The sequence below is a fragment of the Scleropages formosus genome, chromosome 5 (assembly GCF_900964775.1).
Source record: "Scleropages formosus chromosome 5, fSclFor1.1, whole genome shotgun sequence".
NCBI classification, from domain to species: Eukaryota; Metazoa; Chordata; class Actinopteri; order Osteoglossiformes; family Osteoglossidae; genus Scleropages; species Scleropages formosus.
In genome coordinates, this window is record NC_041810.1 from 13,121,962 (window position 1) to 13,141,743 (window position 19,782).

Below are 19,782 nucleotides of genomic sequence, written 5' to 3' on the forward strand. Positions count from 1 at the left end.
TCCGTGAATGATAACAGTGTCCCGAAGCCCCGACTAGTGAGAAGGTCAGGTCGAAACCCTGCAGTGGGATGTCAAAAAGCACACCCTTCTGCATCGCGGGCCCCTGTTGAGCAACCCCCTAATACTTCAAACACCTCCCATACCCCCAGCAATACTGTCACATTTAATGGATTCAGCTCTGAACCTGACCCCTGCATCCTCACACACACACACACACACATGCATGCACACACATCACCTCAGGCATGCTCCTTGCCCCCTTAACGTGCTGTTTCGGAAGCGCCTCCAGCCACCAGAATGCTGGCACAGGCTAAAAATCCAGGACACAAAAATACCATGGACGTACTGCGATTTTTAAAGTAAGCAGAGAAGGCCCAGAGTCTGGTAAAGGCATTAAAAGGGCCCCATGTGGAATACTCATTCGTGCACGAAAGTGGACATACACTCAAGTGCCTGATCGTATATATTGAATTAATCATTGTAACGCTCATATACTTGTCATCGGAGTGACTCAAGTTGCAAATTATGCACCAGAGGTTCCACGGTTCTTGTCAAAATATCGATAATTTATAAATGCGTGATCAAAATGGAACACGGCTTCAGTTACCCCGCTGAATGTTTCAGATTAATTAGCTGCCACTTTTCTCCAAAGTGACTTACAACGTTAAGCTGCTTACAATGATTTCCCCATTTATACAGCTGGATCATTTTTACAGTATCGGTGCAGGTGAAGTACATTTACACTTTTCATTTATTCATTGAGCAGACTCTTTTCTCCAAAGTGACATGCATCTCAGAGAAAAGTACAAAGAGTGCATTACATCAACAGAAGGACAGATTTGGATTCAGACACGTGATTCTAGAGTACAGTCAATCTGTCACAATCCACCGTATGAACCAGTGTACGTTACACGAGTGGCTGCATATCTATGCATTTCTCAACAATTTCTAATAAAAACATTATTAAACATAAATATTTACACATTTATCATGGACTAAAGAGATCAGGGGAGAAATGAGTCTGAAAAAGATGAGTTTGGAGACCCTTCTTAAAGGTAGAGAGAGATTCAGCAGTTCCGAGTGAGAGGGAGGTCATTCCACTACGTCGGAAACAGAACCGAAAATCTTTTTGCTTTTGATTTGGGACCTTTCATGTGTGGAACCGTCAAACGGGCAGAGGTGGAGGAGTGTAGAGGTCTGGTTGGGGCGTAACGAGTGATCGGGTCTAGTAGACATCGGGGAGCAGATCCATTGATTAAGAAGCTTAATCAAAGGTGCTACAACAGGAGGTGTGTTTCAAAGCCTGGTCCTCCAAGGTAGCAGCATATATCACGAACTACCTGAAAGGCACATTTTACGGGAGCGTTCCACACTACTCCTTACAGAACAAAAGGGCAACACCGAGACCTGGAATTGGCCCAGAGATTTTGATTAGAACCTAAATATGCTGAACCAGGGCAGGGTGAGCAGTGATTTGTAGAGCATAACCACAGCTTGAGACTACTTGCTAAACTGTCAGAGAGCTTCCTTCACAAGCACAGCTCCATGGGCTGTGCGTAAGAACAGCTGTGTTGTTCTGGTATGAGCACACGCTCGTGACGGTGGGAAGGAGAGGCGTGCCGCACTCCGAACGAAAGTGCATGACAGCTGTGTGGATACAGGATACACACACACACACACACACAATGGAAAGTGATGGATCTTCCATTTCAGGTGTGATTTAGGTTTACCATTGCGGATGGCTGTGATTGACTAAGACGGACAGTGCGATAGAGAGGAAGAAGGAAGTGGAAGCTGGTTTCTGACTAGTGTGACAGAGTGAATAAACTGCTTAAAGGAATCGCAGTCTCCACCCGGTGCCTATATAAAAAGGAGAGGAGCTCAAAACCACCTTAGAATGAGCAATGGGATTCCCCTCTTTTTACTGTGATAAAAACAGCTTTTACAGCATCACAAGTGATGTTCAGCATATAAATATGAGCAAATGTAAACATACTCATGTTAGCGCAAAAGCTGGTGAGGGACGTTTTTCAATTATTCCAGACAACGTTAGTCAAGAGTCTGCGATCTCCGTTATGATTTAAGCGTACCTTAGTAAGATGCTGTGACTGATGTGATACAGAGGAAGAAGGAACCTGGTTTTCGGGAGCTTTGACTGAGATAATAAAGTTCTTATAGGAATGTCTGTCTCCATCGGGTACCGCTATGAAAAGAGAGGAGCGCAAACACCACCATTCAAACCTTTCTTGTGCATTTTGAACAGAACTGAGATTTATGAAGGATAATCTGAGCGTAATTACATTCTAAATGCAGTATTGTGTTTTCGTTGCGCTCAGAAGTCCCCGTGAAAAGATGTCATGAAGATTAATGCAGAACCCTCCCACAAAGCCGTGGGTCTCAGCAGGAACCGGTGCTCCAACCGCTGGAAAGCCACAAAGCCCATAAAACGCCCCTCAGCCCGTCAACCATTCAGCCAGGCCTGGTGGCCGATCACCTTGAACTCAAGCCTGCTGTGACATCATTATTGTTTCAGCGCTACTTTTCCATCAGCTAACACTATTCAGGCTGTTGGTGGGGGTCGTGCTAGTGTGTTTGCACACCTCCCGGTCTACCTGCACACGGGACCTTGCAAGACATTTTAATGAGGCTTTGATCTGCCGAGCGGCCCCAGCTAGAGACCCCAATCCCACACAACAGGAGACCGCTCTCCCTCCTTGTCCCTTTTTGGAGCCCCCGAATCCCCGCCAACTCACACAAAGCACCCCATGCACAGGAGCTGACCACACGCGGAACGAGAAAGAAACATTCTGTTCGCACGCATAGCCTGAGGTCACTTGTACAGCCAGCTCAGCTGAAGGGCCCATTCCAGGAAAAACAGGCCATGTGGCTCTTGTTGCTCCCTGTCACTGAGATGACACCCACAGTCTGCATCGAGGCAATGAAGGGTTAACCACCTCCAGGAGGAAAGTGCAGCAGTAAAAACAAGCCACTGCTGCTGCTGAAGGTATAGACGGCAAGGTGAGGGCACTGTACACAGCCCACTCACTGTTGCCATCCCCATCAACAGCCCTCGCTGTAGGGCTCCTGCTCACCAGACCCAGCTCTGGTGCCTGATAACTCAAGTTGTGGGTCTCCATGTGGGTTTGAACCCCACTCTCTGTGGAGCTGGCATGTTCTCCTCGTGTTTTCCCATGTTTCTGCCCACAATCCGAAGTCACGTGGAGAAGAAGGCCATGGTAAACCACTTTCGTACCTTCCCTTAGTGTGGAAATCACAAGTGGCCCCAATGGGAGTCAACTTGAAATTGCACTAAACTTTCACTGATCACCTGATTAACACGGTTGCATTTATGAAGAACTCCATCTGACACTTTACCGCGTCCACTGTCATTCCTCCCAATCGGCCCATTTTCTGCAGCGCTACCATTGTGGGGAGGAATCAGAGGGAAACGAAGGCCACCGTGATGCATGACTTGTTATGGGAACTGTAAACAGTGGAATGCATTAGCAACTTTACAGCAGTTTCTCTGGCCATAAATGTGACAACATTTTTGTGGTAAAAAGAGGACCCCCCGGGAGCCATGCATCTCTACACCTACTTACAACTGGCAACCCCGCTTTTAACTTTGCTGTTAGACCTTTCGAGTCCCAGGCTGTGCGTGTTAGAGCCTGTATGAGCCACGATCCGCACGTTATTTGTGAGCGAGATCCCGCTCCTCGGATTACCGATAATGCTTTTCCTGAAGTACAAATCAGAGCGTGAGACCTGTGGCAGGAACACAGTAGGTCATTCCATCAGCACAAACCACACCCGCATCACTCTATTACAGCTCGTGGGGCGGGCCTCCTTTAAGATTTACTTGCACTATTAGGGCTGTGTCCAGCCCCATGTGGCGGGATGTAAACTTTGGGGGGGCACGGGGTCTGCCCATCAGGACCCGATAATGGGAACCAGGTGGAGTGGAAGCACTGCTTGTGAGCCGGTGCTGGTGTTTGGTTTGAGTGCAAGCAACAGCCTGTGGCTGGAAGGGTTTTGATAATGTTCTTACACCCCAATCTGAAGAAAATAAAGAATTACTTTTTGTCTTGGTGGCCACCTTGTGCTGCTGCTTGAGATTAAATATCTTCACCTGATGCATCAGGCCTTGCAAACACACACACCATCTGAAACCACTTATCCCATATGGGGTCGCGGGGAGCCGGAGCCTAACCCAGCAGCACAGGGTGTAAGGCCAGAGGGGGAGGGGACACACCCAGGACGGGACGCCAGTCCGTCGCAAGGCACCCCAAGCGGGACTCGAGCCCCAGACCCACTGGAGAGCAGGACCCGGTCCAACCCACTGCACCACTGCGCTACCACGCTACTGCACCCCCCGGCAAACACTTTCCCACCAAAAAATAGTCACAGTGTACAGTGTACATGGCTTATGGCAGGATCTAGTTCACCTGACAGACAGGTTGTGTCTCTATGTCATAAGGCAGCTCTCTGATGAGGACAGATAAAAACTAACGCAACTAGACCGTGGAAAGTTGGTGGGGGTTGGGGCATTACCTGGAGCTGAGGCAACGTCGCAGGGAGTAGGAAGCTCCACCTCCGCAGGTTCGAGAGCACTCGCTCCACGGGCCCCAAGCATCCCAGAGGGTGTCGCGGTCCTCCTCGGAACGGGCCGTACGCGAGTTCTGTGGGAGAAGGGGAGAAGCACACCATGAGAAGACACACCCTATCAGAGCGAAGAAGAAAAGTTTTCGGAGATAAAGAGAAGGCTGGGAATTTGTCAAATGGAGCGTCAGACACGTTCAATCTATCCAGAGCTCCAAACAGGTAAACAGCCAGGGTCAAGGGTCAACAGCTCAGGGTCAACGACTATTACAATCAGTTAACCATTCATAGTCAGCCACTGATTGTGTCACTTGACATGAACACCCTCCTTTCCTATTCCACATTCACTTTCATTTCACCTGGTAACAAAATGTTCACAGCAAAATTACTAAAAGTCAGATATGGTGTCACTAGGATAGAGGGGTGCGGTGGCGCAGCGGGTTTAGCCAGGGCCTGCTCTGTGGTGAGTCTGGGGTTTGAGTTCTGCTTGGGGTGCCTTGTGATGGACTGGCGTCCTGTCCAGGGTGTGTCCCTTCAGCCTTGCGCCCTGTGTTGCCGGGTTAGGCTCCGGCTTGCTGTGACCCCCGCTCGGGGCAAGCGTTTGTAGACATTGTGTATGTGCTGTCAGTGGGCAGCACCACAGTCTACATCAGAACCATAAATTAAAACACAATAGCACAGATCACAAACATCTCGTTTTGGAAGATGCGGTTAAGGAACTTGAACTCAAGGCTAGATGACTTATAGCTGAGATCCCAGGACAGATTAGAATCCAAATGGCCCGCCGTGTACATGGGTAAAGATGTGTAATATAAACTATCTGAGTATCTTTGGATAAAAACAGCAACTACAAAGAAAGGAATAATAATACTTAGAGAGGAATGGCTCGCAGAAATGTTAAGTGTTAGCAGACCGTCTTGGACATGTGCACTATTAACTTCACACTTAGTGTTTCGGAGGAGTGTATGCGCTGTTCATTTTGTACGGTGTCTAGAGCCGAAAAGACAAGACGGCCTGCAACATGTTACCTAGGATGCAGAAGCCATGTGAGAACATCAAACCCTGCAGGAAAAATGACTAACGTACAGGACATGTCTGGTTTCCTGGAACTGAGAACAGGATTTATATTTACCATTCTTCATTAATCTGATGCTTTTATCCTAATTCATTTACAGTGTTAAGCTGCTTGCAGTGATTTACCCATTTATAAAGCTGGATAATATTTATTGTATCAATTCAAGGTAAGTTCCTTCATCAGGGGTACTACAGCAGGAGGTGAGACTGGAGGTGGGATTCTCTAACCACTACGCCACCTGCTGCCACTTGATGCGACCAAGCGCAAAAGAGGATTATTACTGATGCTCGTGTGTCAGACTCAATCAGCACCGCTTTGCTCCGGTTTTCGAGTCACTGAAGCTGGAAGGCATTTTGAGTGTGATGATGTGTCTCTCGTACGTGCACTCTGCTTTCTCTTGGCTGGATCCAAGAAGTTCTCGGAACGAGTCTTTGATGATGAATTTTGCCGCAGCGACGGCCGACGTCACCCGGGCCGGGTTCCTCCTTTGTCGCTCTCTGACTGCCACCTGACCTGTACAAGGAGCCTTCAGAGCCGCATGGCCTCACACACCCTGACTCATCTCAGTCCCAGAGAGCAGCCAGTAGGGGCTGCGGGAAAACAACCTCTCAAACCCAGAGATGGGCCCTTTGTTTCAACAGAGTGGCGTCATGTCAGGCATAGAGAACAGGACTGTTATCCATATCAAATAGGAGCCATGATAAACACCGCTTTGAAACTGTACCGGGGTAATTAGCTATAGAACTGTCTTTATACCACCCCTCTTTCAGCATGTGTTAAAGAACCTCTCAGTCCGCCAAATTAGCCTCAGGGTATCACGCGAGAGCTTCAAACCCGGTCCCTCCGCAAGCCTCAAAACCAAGGGGAAGGACATTCGAGTGACAAGGTGGACCTCAGTTCCAGGACATCTTCCTAGAAGCGTGAGGAAGCTGTCCAAGATACCATCTCACCTGCCTGACAAAATCACAGATTTGTTCAGTTCACATCTCTGGATCTCTGTAGTATTGATCACCGAGGCGAACATGTGTAGCCCGTGAGTACGGCTCACGCATAGCAGTGCCATAGGAACGTGTTCCAACGCACATAATTCTGTCAGATGTCGGCTAATCTTTTACACTGTGAAATGTTTTCCTTTTCTTTACAAGTTCCAGCACTTTTTTTCCACTGTAATTGCACCTTCACAATATTTGGCAAGAGGAGGGCTGAGGCGCGTCCAACATCAATACGGCGAGAAGAAGAAATGCACGCTTGCGAGGACAAAGCGAACCTCGATGGAGCGGAAATACCGCGGATGCTCACGCGCTGCTGCTGCTGTCACAGAAGGGCGGAGTGACACGGTGACACGTTACGCAGGTGTAATAAGGCGGCGATGTCTCCACGTGACCTTTTCACACCGGCAAATTACATGAAACACCGATTGCTTTCAGAATACAAAGTAAACTCGGTTCTTAGCATATGAAAACAAGTGGGATTAGAAATCTGTTCATAACTGATTTTGTTTGTAAAGCCAAAGTCACTTCTTCATCACTAGGACTCACACACACATTTTCTGAACTGCTTGTCCCATACAGGGTCACGGGGAACCAGAGACTACCAAGCAACACAGGGCATGAGGCCGGGGGGGACGACACACACCCAGGACGGGACGCCAGTCCGTCACAAGGCACCCGAAGGGGGACTCGAACCCCAGACCCACTGGAGAGCAGGACCCGGTCCAACCCACTGCACCACCGCACCCCCTAGTCACTAAGACTCAGTTGATAAAATTTTAAGAGTACAGGCATCGCTTGGTTAATCCACTGGTCAGAAAAAGCCTAGCATATAACTTTAATGAATAGAAATACTCCAAAACTGAGCTGTAAACACTATGAAAGACTGTGGGAGCGATCTGAATTTAAGGAAATCCCACATTCTATTTTGACTGGGTGCTCTTTACTGCCACCCATCAAGTTGGCATGTAAACACAGGTAGCATTTTTTTGGAAATAAAGAATTTAGAAATTTAATACGTAAATCCAATAAAAAGTCAAGAAATAAACTGGAAAATGTTCGTATCTTTGAGAATTTGTAACCAGACTCTTTGTAACACAAAGAGCCAGTACAACACATACGACTTTCTTATCAGCAAGCAGTACAGGTCAGAAGCCCTGGGGGGTCATTCTGTTTGCTGTCTCTGCCATCCAACAGACTGCTGTGTTCACACAGACTGACGACACGGCAACGATCAAAAGGGTGAGACCGCGGTAACTGTTCCCTGTGCACCCTCTTGGAGCCGAAGAGAAGGCAGTCAAGCCGCGGAGAGAAGAGTCGCTGTCCACGGTCCAGCAGTCAGTGGGGGGGGGGGTCACAGCAAAAGGGGCACCTGCCTGGCAGCTGGGAAACACATCTGGGCTTCATGGAAGACCTTCCATCAAGTTTGCTTGAGACTTTCACGTCTGCAGCTATGTCTCCTTCTCTTAATGTAATGCACAAATTGTACTTTTGCTGAGATGTACGTTGCTCTGGACAAAAGCGTCTGCTAAATGAATAAATGTAAATGTAATGTAACGTAATCTTCCCCAAACCTTCTGACCGATTTTAGATTTCACACCACAGTGCACAAGCCTCTGCCCGTCCCATTGTGTGTGTGTGTGTGTGTGTGTGTGTGTGTGGACGGTGCAGGGGGGTAGGGCCAAACACCTGCTCCAAAAAGCTCGGTGCTGCCGAGCCCATTAATGGTTTTGCTGTGCAAAGGCGCTCCCTGACCGTTACGGATGCTTGGCAGCAGCAACGGCAGAAAGGAACCGCAGCGCTGGGGTACAGTGAAAGACGGGGGGGAGGTGCTGTGCCACAGCTTTGATCGAAAACATAATAATGGCATGTGACGTGGTGGGGGGGGCAGAACTCTCACCTGGCCTATTCACGATGCTCTGCGTGGTCACATTGTCGTTAAAGCGTTTCGCACATGAACAGATCAAACGCCCAGTCAGTGTTTCCATGTGTGGACCCCTGAGAGTGCTCGTTTCGGTGGGAGTCGTGACCCTCTCCTCCTCTTGATCAATTGCAGTCCTGGCAGAGAGGTCAGGGTGCTGCTCTTTTTCCCAGGTGTCACCCAGAGACTAACCGTAACTGGAGGTGGAGGGACAATCCCAGATTGGGAGACACCGGCTATGACCAAGATCGTCGAGGTGGAGCACAGCTGACCAGCTCAACGACCAGCTACGTGACCCCATCTGAACAAGACCTTACAACCCCAACAGGACAATAAGTGGTCGTTCAATAACACATCCTGGGTTTTGGCTTCCTCCCAACACCTTGAGGTTACCACATCCACAGTGACGTGTCTGGGTTCCGAAAGGAACCGCAGTAAAACTCGCTAACTAATTTCTCTGGGTGGGCCAGCAAGATTCCCCGTGCTCCAACACCGCACTGTGTGGAAGGATGCTACGGACAGCTGTATAAGCCTAAAAATCATAACGGACCACAGACAAAAACACGGACGTGTAAACAGACTAAATGGGGCATGTCTGGAATGGTACCGAGAGGCACTGCACCCCCTGTTGCTCCGGGCTGCGGTGAGACCTCCTGCATCAATGAATGTGCGCCATCGTATCAAGTAACACCCATTTCCTTTGAAGTGAAATCAATGGGTTTCTTCTCAGCTCCCGCCTAGCGCCCCCGTGCTCAAAAAAAAGTAAATTGCGGACTGCTGGGGTGGGAGTAGGGACAGGCTAAGCCCCTAGATATAATAACAGATATAATGACACCGCGTGTCTCCGTCATTTCGCGTGCACACGACCATTACACAAGGCCTAATCCTGGTCCATCAGGCACAGCCAGCCGCGATCCCACAGCCGTCCTGGCGCTCCCACACGCTGCGCCTCCCTTTCAACACGGGTCCACTCGTTTATACGCAATCCATACTCGTTCCGAGGAATAAAACTCAAAGCCTTGCGGAGCCTCGGCGGAGAAGAACGCAGTTCCGCACGGCAGCGCCCCTCCAAGGCCGCTCCAATCAAGCACGACGTTATGAGATAATTGTGCTTAAATATAGGTACGGTTTCCGCACACGGTGATCTCTGGGAACACGCTTTGCAGAAGAGCACCAGCAACACCCTCAAGACCCCCCGAGTCCAGGATCCTTGGAAAAAAGAAACAGCATCAAGTTGACTGGCGCATCAGACAAGGAAATGCTGTGAGTACGAAGTGCCAACGCACTGCCGAGCGTAAAGAGCAGCTGCAGGCAAACACAGCAGACCAGGGCTGAAACAACCATACGCATTTATGTTTATCTCACGCTTTCCTCCAAAGTGACTGACACCCATTTACCCATTTAACAGAGCAGGGTAATTTTCACTTTCTTAATTCAGGGTAAGTACCGTGATCAAGGGTACAGCAGCAGGACATGGGATTTGAACCCAGGTCCTTCAAGTGCAGCACAGCATAACACACTATGCCACCTGCCACTACAAAAAATATTATCAACAGTCCTCAGCTGAGTTACACACGGATATTGGGGGACATCTTTGGCTTGCTTGAACATTGTGAGGGGACATAAGAACTCCTTTCCCTCATCGTTATGGATTGTAAATGGGGGGCCATAAATTGTCCATTTCTTAGCCTCTGTCTGAGTTGGACACCCGGCAAAGAGCAGCTGTGCTAATAAAGAGTCCAGACCGGTTGCAGTTCTCTTAAGGACAAACAGCTCTGGGTTGTCAGGGCAGCAGGTGGCATGTTGGTTAGGGCCGCCACCTTAAAACTGGAAGGTCCTGGGTCTGATCCCACCTCCTGCTTTAGTACCCTTGGTTAAGGTACCTACCCTGAACCGATACAGTAAAAATTACCCTGTTGTGTCAATGGGAAAATTACTGTCATAAGTGGAAGATATGAGAACCACACAATGAGCACCAAGAGAACAGAACCTCTGGCAAACACACACTGAGCAAAGTGAAGGAAGAGCGTGTTAGGCTCCTACACACTGAAAGCACAGCGTCTACAAAACACACGGGACCGCGTGTCTCTGTCTCCTGCTCTTTCACAGACGCACACACGCAGCCACGCCGTGCCGTAAATGTGCGGCTCTGCGAGTCACACGCTGTTCTCAGTCCACAGGCGCCCCATCACCCGGGGATCACGTCCTCTCTGAAACGTACCCGAGTGAATCCGGTCCTCATCCCGTGAGAGTCGAACCCCAGCGGCAGCATGCAAGAAGTATTACAGGCAGAACACGCACTCAGCTGACACGGGGAGTGTACTTTCAGAACGCACACACTCCACGCGCAGACCGAATGCGCTTACGGAACACGCGTTCGGGTCAGACGGCGTGTGAGATGTTGCGAGCGTTAGCTCGGCTCACGCTCGTTCTCTCGGCTGCGGTGACATTACCAGCAGTGTGAGGGCAGCCAGGAGCAGGAGGGCCACGGGGCCCCGGTTCATGCCGGCCTCGGGTGCGGTGCGCGCTGCGCTCTGGGATCCGTCCGCTCGCCTGCTCACCGCCTCCGGGGGCTCTGCGCTGCTCGCTGTGGCTCCCTCTCCCTTTCACTCGCCCCAGCCCCGCGGGGTAGGCCCCCACCTCGGCCCCGTCCCGGCCCTGCCAACCAATAAGAGGGGGCCCCAATCAAGCATGCTAAACCAAACGCGGAGCCGGCCAGCTCTCTCTGACTCCCTCTCCCTCCCTCCATTCCGCTCTCTCACCCTCTCCCTCTCTCTCCCTCTCTTGCCCTCCCCCATTCTTCCTTTTCGCTCTCCCTCTGTCTCTCGCCTCCGCCGGCTTCGTCCCGACTGCCACATCACCGAAGGCCCGCAGGACAAGGCCCAAACCCGGCAGGCCATGTGTTCGGATCCCCGAGCTCCCCACCCTACCGGCTGAGTCCTGTGGTGTGAATGGCGGTAAACTGCAAACTGCACAAGTCTGGAGCGTTTCAGAAGCGATCGGTGCTCTCTTTCCTCCCATCCCATTCATTGTTTCAAAAAAACAGCACAAGAAATTTCAATTAAAGCCATTCATACACTTCTGGCTGCCTCTCCAAGCATGGCTGGATATCGCGGGATTGCCAGGTGCCTCTGTGAGGACCTTGCCGACAAGGCCTGAGCGCCAAAACGGACGTGGCGTGTGAGACTGTCCTGTGTTTCTCGGGCATCACCATCGCTTTTCTGTGCTGACGCAGGGGCGAAGAGGGGCGGATGAGATCCACGTGATTTGACTTCCGACTGTTTCGATCCGCAAACCGAACTGCTCCACTCCTCGTTTGAAATGCTCACTCCGCATGGGAACGGAGCTCGGAAAAAATGACCCGTGAGCAACGATCAGCAGAACACGGGATTGTGGAATTCCGCCATAATGACACGCGGTGAAAGGCGCTGGGAGGGGCTCTTCAAACTGGGATGAATCCTTTTTTTCAGGCCTAAACCACATTACATAATTAAGCCATGAATTTATCCCAATTCTGGAGGGAAACGGTTTTGGCTATTTAGGTGCAGCGAGCAACACAGGATTGTGGGACATCACTAACAGACGTCAGACGATGAGATGCTGATCGGACAGCGGCTCGAGGGCTCGAGTCTTAGGCATCAAAATTCAGAACCTGTGGAGAAACATACACTGTCCACTGTCACACCAAATTTAACCTCTGCCACTGACCATAACTATTTGTATAAAAGTACAGCGTATTTATTATTGTTAGTCATTACTTATATGATATTTTTTTCCAAGATGACTTAACGACGTGAGGTTTGCACGCTGAACTACTTACACTTATTTAACCATTTACACAGCTGGGAAACTTTTATTCTGTCAGTTCAGGGTAAGTACCTTAACCAAGGGGATTCAAACGCAGGTCACTGAACTCCAAGGCAATGCCTCGCACCACTATGCCACCTGCTGGCCGCCGATAAAGAGCGCGATGAGGCTGTGTGCTGGGACTACACAATCAGACCACGAATTAGATTGCGACTGATATAAAAAAAAACGAGTCTTTGACGTGTTCGATTCTTCTTTTCAAAGTGAGCAGACTGGATCGTCAGTGCTGAAATCACTGGGGTCTCATCTAAGGAGAGCTGGTAGCATAGTGGCTAGAGCTACTGCCTTTGGACCGCAAAGATTGCAGGTTTGATCCCTACCTCTAGCTATAGTACTCTTGAGCAAGGTACTTACCCTAAATTGCTCCAGTAATTACCCAGTTGGGTAAATGATTATAAGCATGTAATAACTGTGACCCTAACATTGTAAGCTGTTTGAAGAAAAGCGTCAGATTCTTTTCTTGGGGGGGGGGCAATGAAAATTTTGTTTTTAATATTCAGGGCATAATAGACAGTGATAGAACACACTTGGATGCTCGACACTCTTTTTCAGGCTTAAGGGCTTTGCCGCAGTTCTAAACGTGAGTGGAAGCTGTGGATGAAGCTGGATTACAGCTGGGAAACACGGAAACAGTGTAGTCTGAATGGGTCATACGGCAAATTTCCACCTGCGCCACAAGTAAAGAGACCCATCATGTTCCGCTTCTGAAAGCACAGCGGCAGAAAGCTTTTCTCCTTCACCTTTTCCAGGCCTCTCGTGATGCGAAGGATCCCCAGTGTCTCACATGCAACGTTTCTGCGCCGCACTGGAGGACAGAGGGGCTGTTATTGTGAATGGGACACGTGCGCTATAAAAAAATGACAATGATGTGCTGAGGTCTACGGCGTGGCCTTCCAGCGGACCTCTTATTCCATTCCAGGAGCCCCGAGCGCCGGCCCGCCGCAGCGCCGACAAACAGCCGCTTCCCTCGGACCCGTGATGCTGGGGGGTAGGTGAGCGCAGGCTGTACATTTTCACCCTGCCTTTACAGCACTTGAGCTCTTGTCACATAATATCGTACGGTGAATTGTACGTTCGTGATTCAGCAGCCATTAGTACGCATCGCATGGAGTGCAGAGCTCACACGCTGCGGAGCGACACAAACACACACGCGCGCTGCGAGGCCCAGCGAAAGATGTTCCCCAGAACTAATGAATAAAGAGCTAAAATGAGCTGCATGTGTGAGCGCAGTTCACCTCCGGGTCCAGGAGGAGATGGAGTTTGCAGGCAGTAGCTTTCCCGTGGGTACACACTGCTGTGTCACGCGATATCTTTGTGGCAGGAGCGCGAGCATTTCCTCCCACCGCCGTCCCTGTCAGGCCAATACAGAGGAGCATTAACCATGTTCGAGGACAATGGTACGAAAATCGCAGATTGCGTGCAACGCGACCGCACTTCGCAGCCGGTGGTTTGGACGGTTTCTGCTTTCCTGGAGGACTCTGAGGATGGCTGTCCTCCAGAAGCCGACGTCGGGCTCCGTTTGGCTCCCGAAAAGCTCAGGCCGGCTACTTCCGAAGCACGCGGTTCGAAGGCCTCCGCAGCCCCTCCAAGACAGGAAGCCTTCAGCCGCTTCCCATAAGATCAACCTTGTCAGCGTTGCGCTTACCTGAGAAGACTACGTAGAGCCCTACGGAAGCGGCCGATCGAAGAAGTAAACGTGCACGCCGCTGGCTGCAAAGGCTGCTGGGAGACCTGCCGCCCACATCCAAAGGTGCGCAACATTAGCCATCACTCTGGCTGTCATCTCTCTTTCCTCTGTGGACGCCATTTACCTAGAATGCTCCCGCGCACAAAATTCCTCGATTCCCCTCAGTGACACCACGATCTCGCGAGGGACGTAAATCTTTCAACTCCAGATTCGCAAGGAGGCCGTGCCTGACTCCTGGTCCTTGGCGCCGCTCTCCACGCTAAAAAGAAACCGAAATCTTAATGGGTCACTCGTGCCTTGGAACAGAACTCGCTTTAATTTCCTGGCATTGCTTATAGAGTGACTATTTGGGTATATGGGTGTCCTTCGAATTACCGTAGATGGGGGAGAGACAATGGTCTGGGCCTCATGTATCATATCATGCTGTTATATTGTGTCTTTTTTGCTTATCACATGAGCTTAACACGTGTCTGTCTAGAGCTTAACATTTATCATCCATCACCCAGTGCAAGGCTGTGATGGTCCAGAGTCTGTCCCAAACAGGGTGTGAGGCAGGGTACACCCTGGCCAGGACACCAGTCCATCATAGTGCAATCACACACACTCATTCTGTGACACACACATCCTGAGGGCAATCTGGAGTCACTGGGGTACTCAAGACTGCGGGGTGAAACTGAGACACACAGATGAAACCGAAGCAAAAATCGGGAGAGCACGCAAACTCTGGAGCTGGATTCCGACCCACTTCCAAAACAACGGAGAGCTACCTGCTGTGCCACCGTACTACCCCTGACATGTGCCAGCAAATATCCTAAGTGCACGAGAAATCAGCAGGACTGTGAGAAACTTCCTCAGCACCCCACTGGAGGACCTTATAAACTTCTTCGTAGTGCTCTGGGACTGAGGGGGGCCCATTATTGGCAAAGTGTATCCACTATATTTATGGCTTCCTCCACCCCAGGCCTTAGACCCTTCATAATTCTGTCTGTTCACACATGTCATCAACTGCCTCCCCCACAGTTTTAACTACAAGCGAAGGACCTGGACGCGCAGTTCGGCGGAGCTCCTGTGAATCAGATACCCTCTCGATGGTGCTCAGCTACAGAATGGGGTCACATCAATTAGCAGACGGGAACAGAAAAAATCCGTGGGAAAATGTGGAGAACGCCGAGTCAAGACAGTCCGGTTGAGGGGCACATGAAAGGAGGGCTAGTAGGAGAAGAAAAGGCAACAGGTGATTTATGATCACCCTACCCTGTTCAATAGGGGGCACGGTGGCGCAGCGGGTTTGGCCTGTGCCTGCTCTCGGGTGGGTGTGGGGTTTGAGTCCCATTTGGGGTGCCTTGCCTCGACTGGTGTCCCATCCTGGGTGTGTCCTTCTCCTCCGGCCTTGCGCCCTGTGTTGCCGGGTAAGGCTCCGGCTCGCCGCAACCCTGCTTGGGACAAGCGGTTTCAACTGCTGTGTGTGTGTGTGTGTGTGTGTGTGTGTGTGTGTATGTGTGCTACCCTGTTCACTACCACCTTTCTCCTCCCACACATATGCGTGCGCAGAGCCCTTATGAGACCAACCCCCTACCCCAATTGTACAGCTCAAAGGGTAGCAGACCACAAGGCACTTGGGTCCTCTAGATTCTCAGCTGAAGGTTTAAGAAGCATGTTATAGGGGAATGAAAAATTAGATTTTTTTTTTAAACCAAGGCATATCTATCTATCTATCTATCTATCTATCTATCTATCTATCTATCATGTTAACAACCACTACGCCACCTGCTGCATCCAGTTAAAATCTCATAACCATCGAGAATAAACTGTTTCAAATATGTTTTAATTACATTTGATGAAAAAGAGAAATCACCTCAAGCTCCTTGTGCACTGCAGTATAGTGTAAAGATTATCTCCACGCACGTGGCCTCACAGACTGCATGAGCCGTGCCGGACTTGCCAAATGCAGATTTATTACTACAGGAAATAAGACAATTGTCCAGATCTGTACTGTATGTCTGACAGATACAGGTACCCTACCTGGTGTTATACACAAAGCAACACAACCTACCCCTGTCGGTCAAACGCCCCATGAACTAAACTGTACATTGAATTACAGGTATGAGGATGCGTAACAGAAGCTGTCGAGTTGTGTTTTTCTATTAATTGATACATGTGATCTCAGATGCATACTAATGTTTCAAGGGTTTCGCTTGAAATTCAGTCAAATATGAACATATGTTTTTCATTTATTAACATCTACTGTAGGTTGATTTTGGCTCGTTGTCCAATTTGCTCTCAAATGAGCGTGCGATTCAGATTTATAGGAGATGGTCACTTTGGGGTCAGCGTGGGCTTTTAACCTGGGGAATGTTGCCAAGGAAGAACGTCTACATTTCACTGGTCACCTGAGACACGTAGAGACAGAAAGGGAAATAAATTTTTAAAACTGTTTTTGTATCTCAGGTGAAACCAGAGCTTACAGCTTTGTCGTCTATATGGGTGCAGTGCGGAAAAATTTTTTTATTCCTGTCTTATTACAGTGTCTTCTGCCAGTACTAAACTGGATGCTACTGTGGTCTCCAGTAGCGTTTTAAAGTATCTATCTATTCATTGCTTTACCTAGGGACACAATGGCACAGCAGGTAAAGCTGGTGCTTCACGGCTCTTGAGTATGAGGCCTGGGCTTTGAATCCAGCTCAGAGTGTGCAGAGTTTGCATGCTCCTCCCCAATGTTTGAACCAGATATGCACCAAAGAAGGCAGTGGTATAGCATTTCCTTTCCTCCTTTGTCTCAGAAAACACACAAGTGGTCAATCCAAGACAAGTTGGAGCTAACTTGATGGCACCTCGATCCACCCATCTACATGACCCATATTAATGGGACAAATTTAAAGAAGCTGCAACTTCCTCTCATCTAGATTATATGTCACACCACCCACTGGACGAAGGGTTCCGGAAATTACCATGCGACGGCCTGCGCCCAGCGCATATGCGACTGACGCTAATTTGGGCTCTCGTCACATTCTGCAGTTTCCTGCTACGGAGTCAGAAAGCGGAAGTGAACACAGGAAGCTTCCTCTTGCCTCTCGGTGGCAATTTTAATGCTATGTGTCACGCTGCATGTGTCTTGTCAGGAGGAAAACTGAGTAGCTGACAGCTGACAGCTATTTTAACGTTCATTAAACTGAGAAAAAAGTAAGTACCAACAATGTCAATGATGCAATCCAGTTTCAATAACTGCTTGTTCTGAGCAGGGTTGCGGTGAGTTGGAGCCTCTCCCAGAGACAGTGGGAGCAAGGCTGAGGGGGAGGACTAGGAGATGACAGCCGTGCACCAACAAAACAAAGCTGGGTGGCCATTGAAAGCACACAGGCTCATTACACTACTGAACTGATCTGAAGAAGTCCATCTTGCTTTGGAGATCCTGAATTAATCCCTTTTCATGCTGCTTCAGTTGACATGTTACAGCAATCAGGAACTTCTGGGTTTCAAACCAAGTCATTTATAATAACCACTGAGTTTAAAGTATCTCTAGACTCTTCTAACACGCAGTGAGTCATGTCTACAGGATCTGAGTGAAGAAAAATGCTTTATGTGTTTACAGTCTTAATGCCTCCCACTGCAACCCTTGCCGCTCAGTACCCTGGACTCACTCACCAGTCTGCTAATGCAATAAACATTTCACCACATGGAGTTTAAATGCAAACTGGTCCCACTCTGATGGCTTGATGGGTACGCATATATTGTGCAGGAAAAGCGCCAGATCAACAGGGCTCAGCAGCTGAGGGAGTCAGGAAGGTTTGAAGGCATGGAGAGACACAGAGCGGACTCCTTAACCACCTCCTGCCAACTCACACAATACCCTATTAGCCTGCAGTGCAAGAGGAGTTCCCCACAGTCCCATCCTTGGTCCCATGTTTTTCTTTAAAGGCAGCAAACGCAAATGTTAATAGATTATGGGGAAGATTCTGGAGGGAAAGATGACAAGAATCAAAAAATGTGTAGTTTTGTAAGCATGGAGCCCCGGTTCCAGAAAATTAAATCTTCACTTAAATAAAATATGTGGTGTCAATAAAATAAATAAATGAGGTGGATTCTCTCCAGGGCCTGAAGAGAAATACGGATCCACAGTCAGTCAATGAGTCCAGGATGGGATTCCTTGCAGCTAACAGGGAACATGCTCCTATCACAACTCCCTCGCAATGTGATAACAAGTCTACATCTACAGCTGTTAGCATCTGTGTGACCATATCTGAACTCTGACCCTGGAAACACATCCACACCGGGGGCCATGTTTAATTCACAGCGTATGTCTACATCTAAATCTCACCCCTGGCAAATTGCTCAAGCTGCCAGACAAACCGGCTGCCTGGCCTTCACACGTCTGCTCTGACGAAATGGACCCCGTGCCCCGAGGTCTCCAGAGTTCCTCCTTGTTTTACTTGGCGTATCTTGTTTCAGTCGGCCCGTGTCTTTCCTGACGGGAGCGTGCGCTCCTTGTTCAGTCAGCCAGGCCAGATCTGCTCTCCTGAGTAGCTGTCTTGGGCTGCATGAAAGTTTAAAGTGATATATCATGGAAAAAAAGTGGAGCGGCACTGCATCCAAAAAGAGGAACCCTGATGCTTTGTCTTTGCTGCAGCAATCAGCTTATCTGGGGCTCCTGATGGAGCTGCTTCCCGAGGGCTCGATGGTTCAAACATTTGGCTTCCACCATACGGGTCCCAGAAGAGCTTCCTCTCCATCTTTGACCCCTGTCCCTACTTTCTGGGGCCCGGACCCAACCCCGTCTCTCGGAAGCTCTGCGGGAACGGAAACTTTATGGATAAGTCGAATACGGATTCTTTCCCAAGCCATAGGGATGTGAATTGCACAGTGCTAAATAACAGGTCAGCAGCGCAAGTATGTCCCGCAGGAAACATATTATGGTTTTTTCACTGAAGCCTCAAGATAAACATTGAACAAATATGTGAATTCCCTGCTCCAAAATGTTCAGTATCTGGACAGCAGTATAGAAAAGCTGAGAGTTTGACTTGTGGAAATTGAATTCAGAGGCTATCGCAGGACTGCACGCCAAGCTTGGAACGTAAATCCAAGAAATATGACCACAAAATAATAGCAAAAGAAAATATGTGACATCATCCTGGAAGGAGCTGGACACCGGGAGGCTGAAGGGAAGCCCGGCATCGTGGCGCGGATGAACAGTGGCGGCGGCGGCGGTTGTTCGCAGGGCAAAGGAACTGTTTATTTATGGAAGCAGGGGACGGCGGTCCCCCAGGAAAGGCTTCGCCCAAATCTTTCCTCAGATCTTTGAGAAATTACATCTAGAACAAATACAAATGATCGGTTTGTAAATATCTCTTCCTGTAGGACAACAAATATCTTGATTTAATGTCACTTAAAAGAATTTTTTTTCCCTAAATATTTGTTCTGTGGTGCAGGATCTCCCTCCATCACATCCTCTTTTTTTAAAAAAAAAAGAAAAGAATAATTTTGGACTTAAAAAAATGTCACACACGACAAAAGAAATGAGTTAATGTCATTAAACGGGGTTAACAGCACATGACTGTAACCCAGAAGAGCAGCAGGATTCAGGGTTTGGATTACGCCTTGGCACGGGGTGGAGGTGGATGTGGTGGGAAGGTACTGAGGACAGCCCAGT

General features: G+C 49.2%; 1 protein-coding gene across 2 annotated transcripts in view; it reads right to left on the reverse strand.

The window, feature by feature from the left end:
* The window catches only part of LOC108938775 (ADAMTS-like protein 1), an 85,919-nt gene that overhangs the window by 25,628 nt on the left and 40,509 nt on the right, over positions 1-19,782 (reverse strand). For both annotated transcript variants that reach the window (XM_018759663.2, XM_018759664.2), the window contains exon 3: positions 4,552-4,679. In XM_018759663.2, the coding sequence (XP_018615179.1) occupies positions 4,552-4,679 (128 nt within the window). The remainder of the gene's footprint in view (positions 1-4,551; positions 4,680-19,782) is intronic.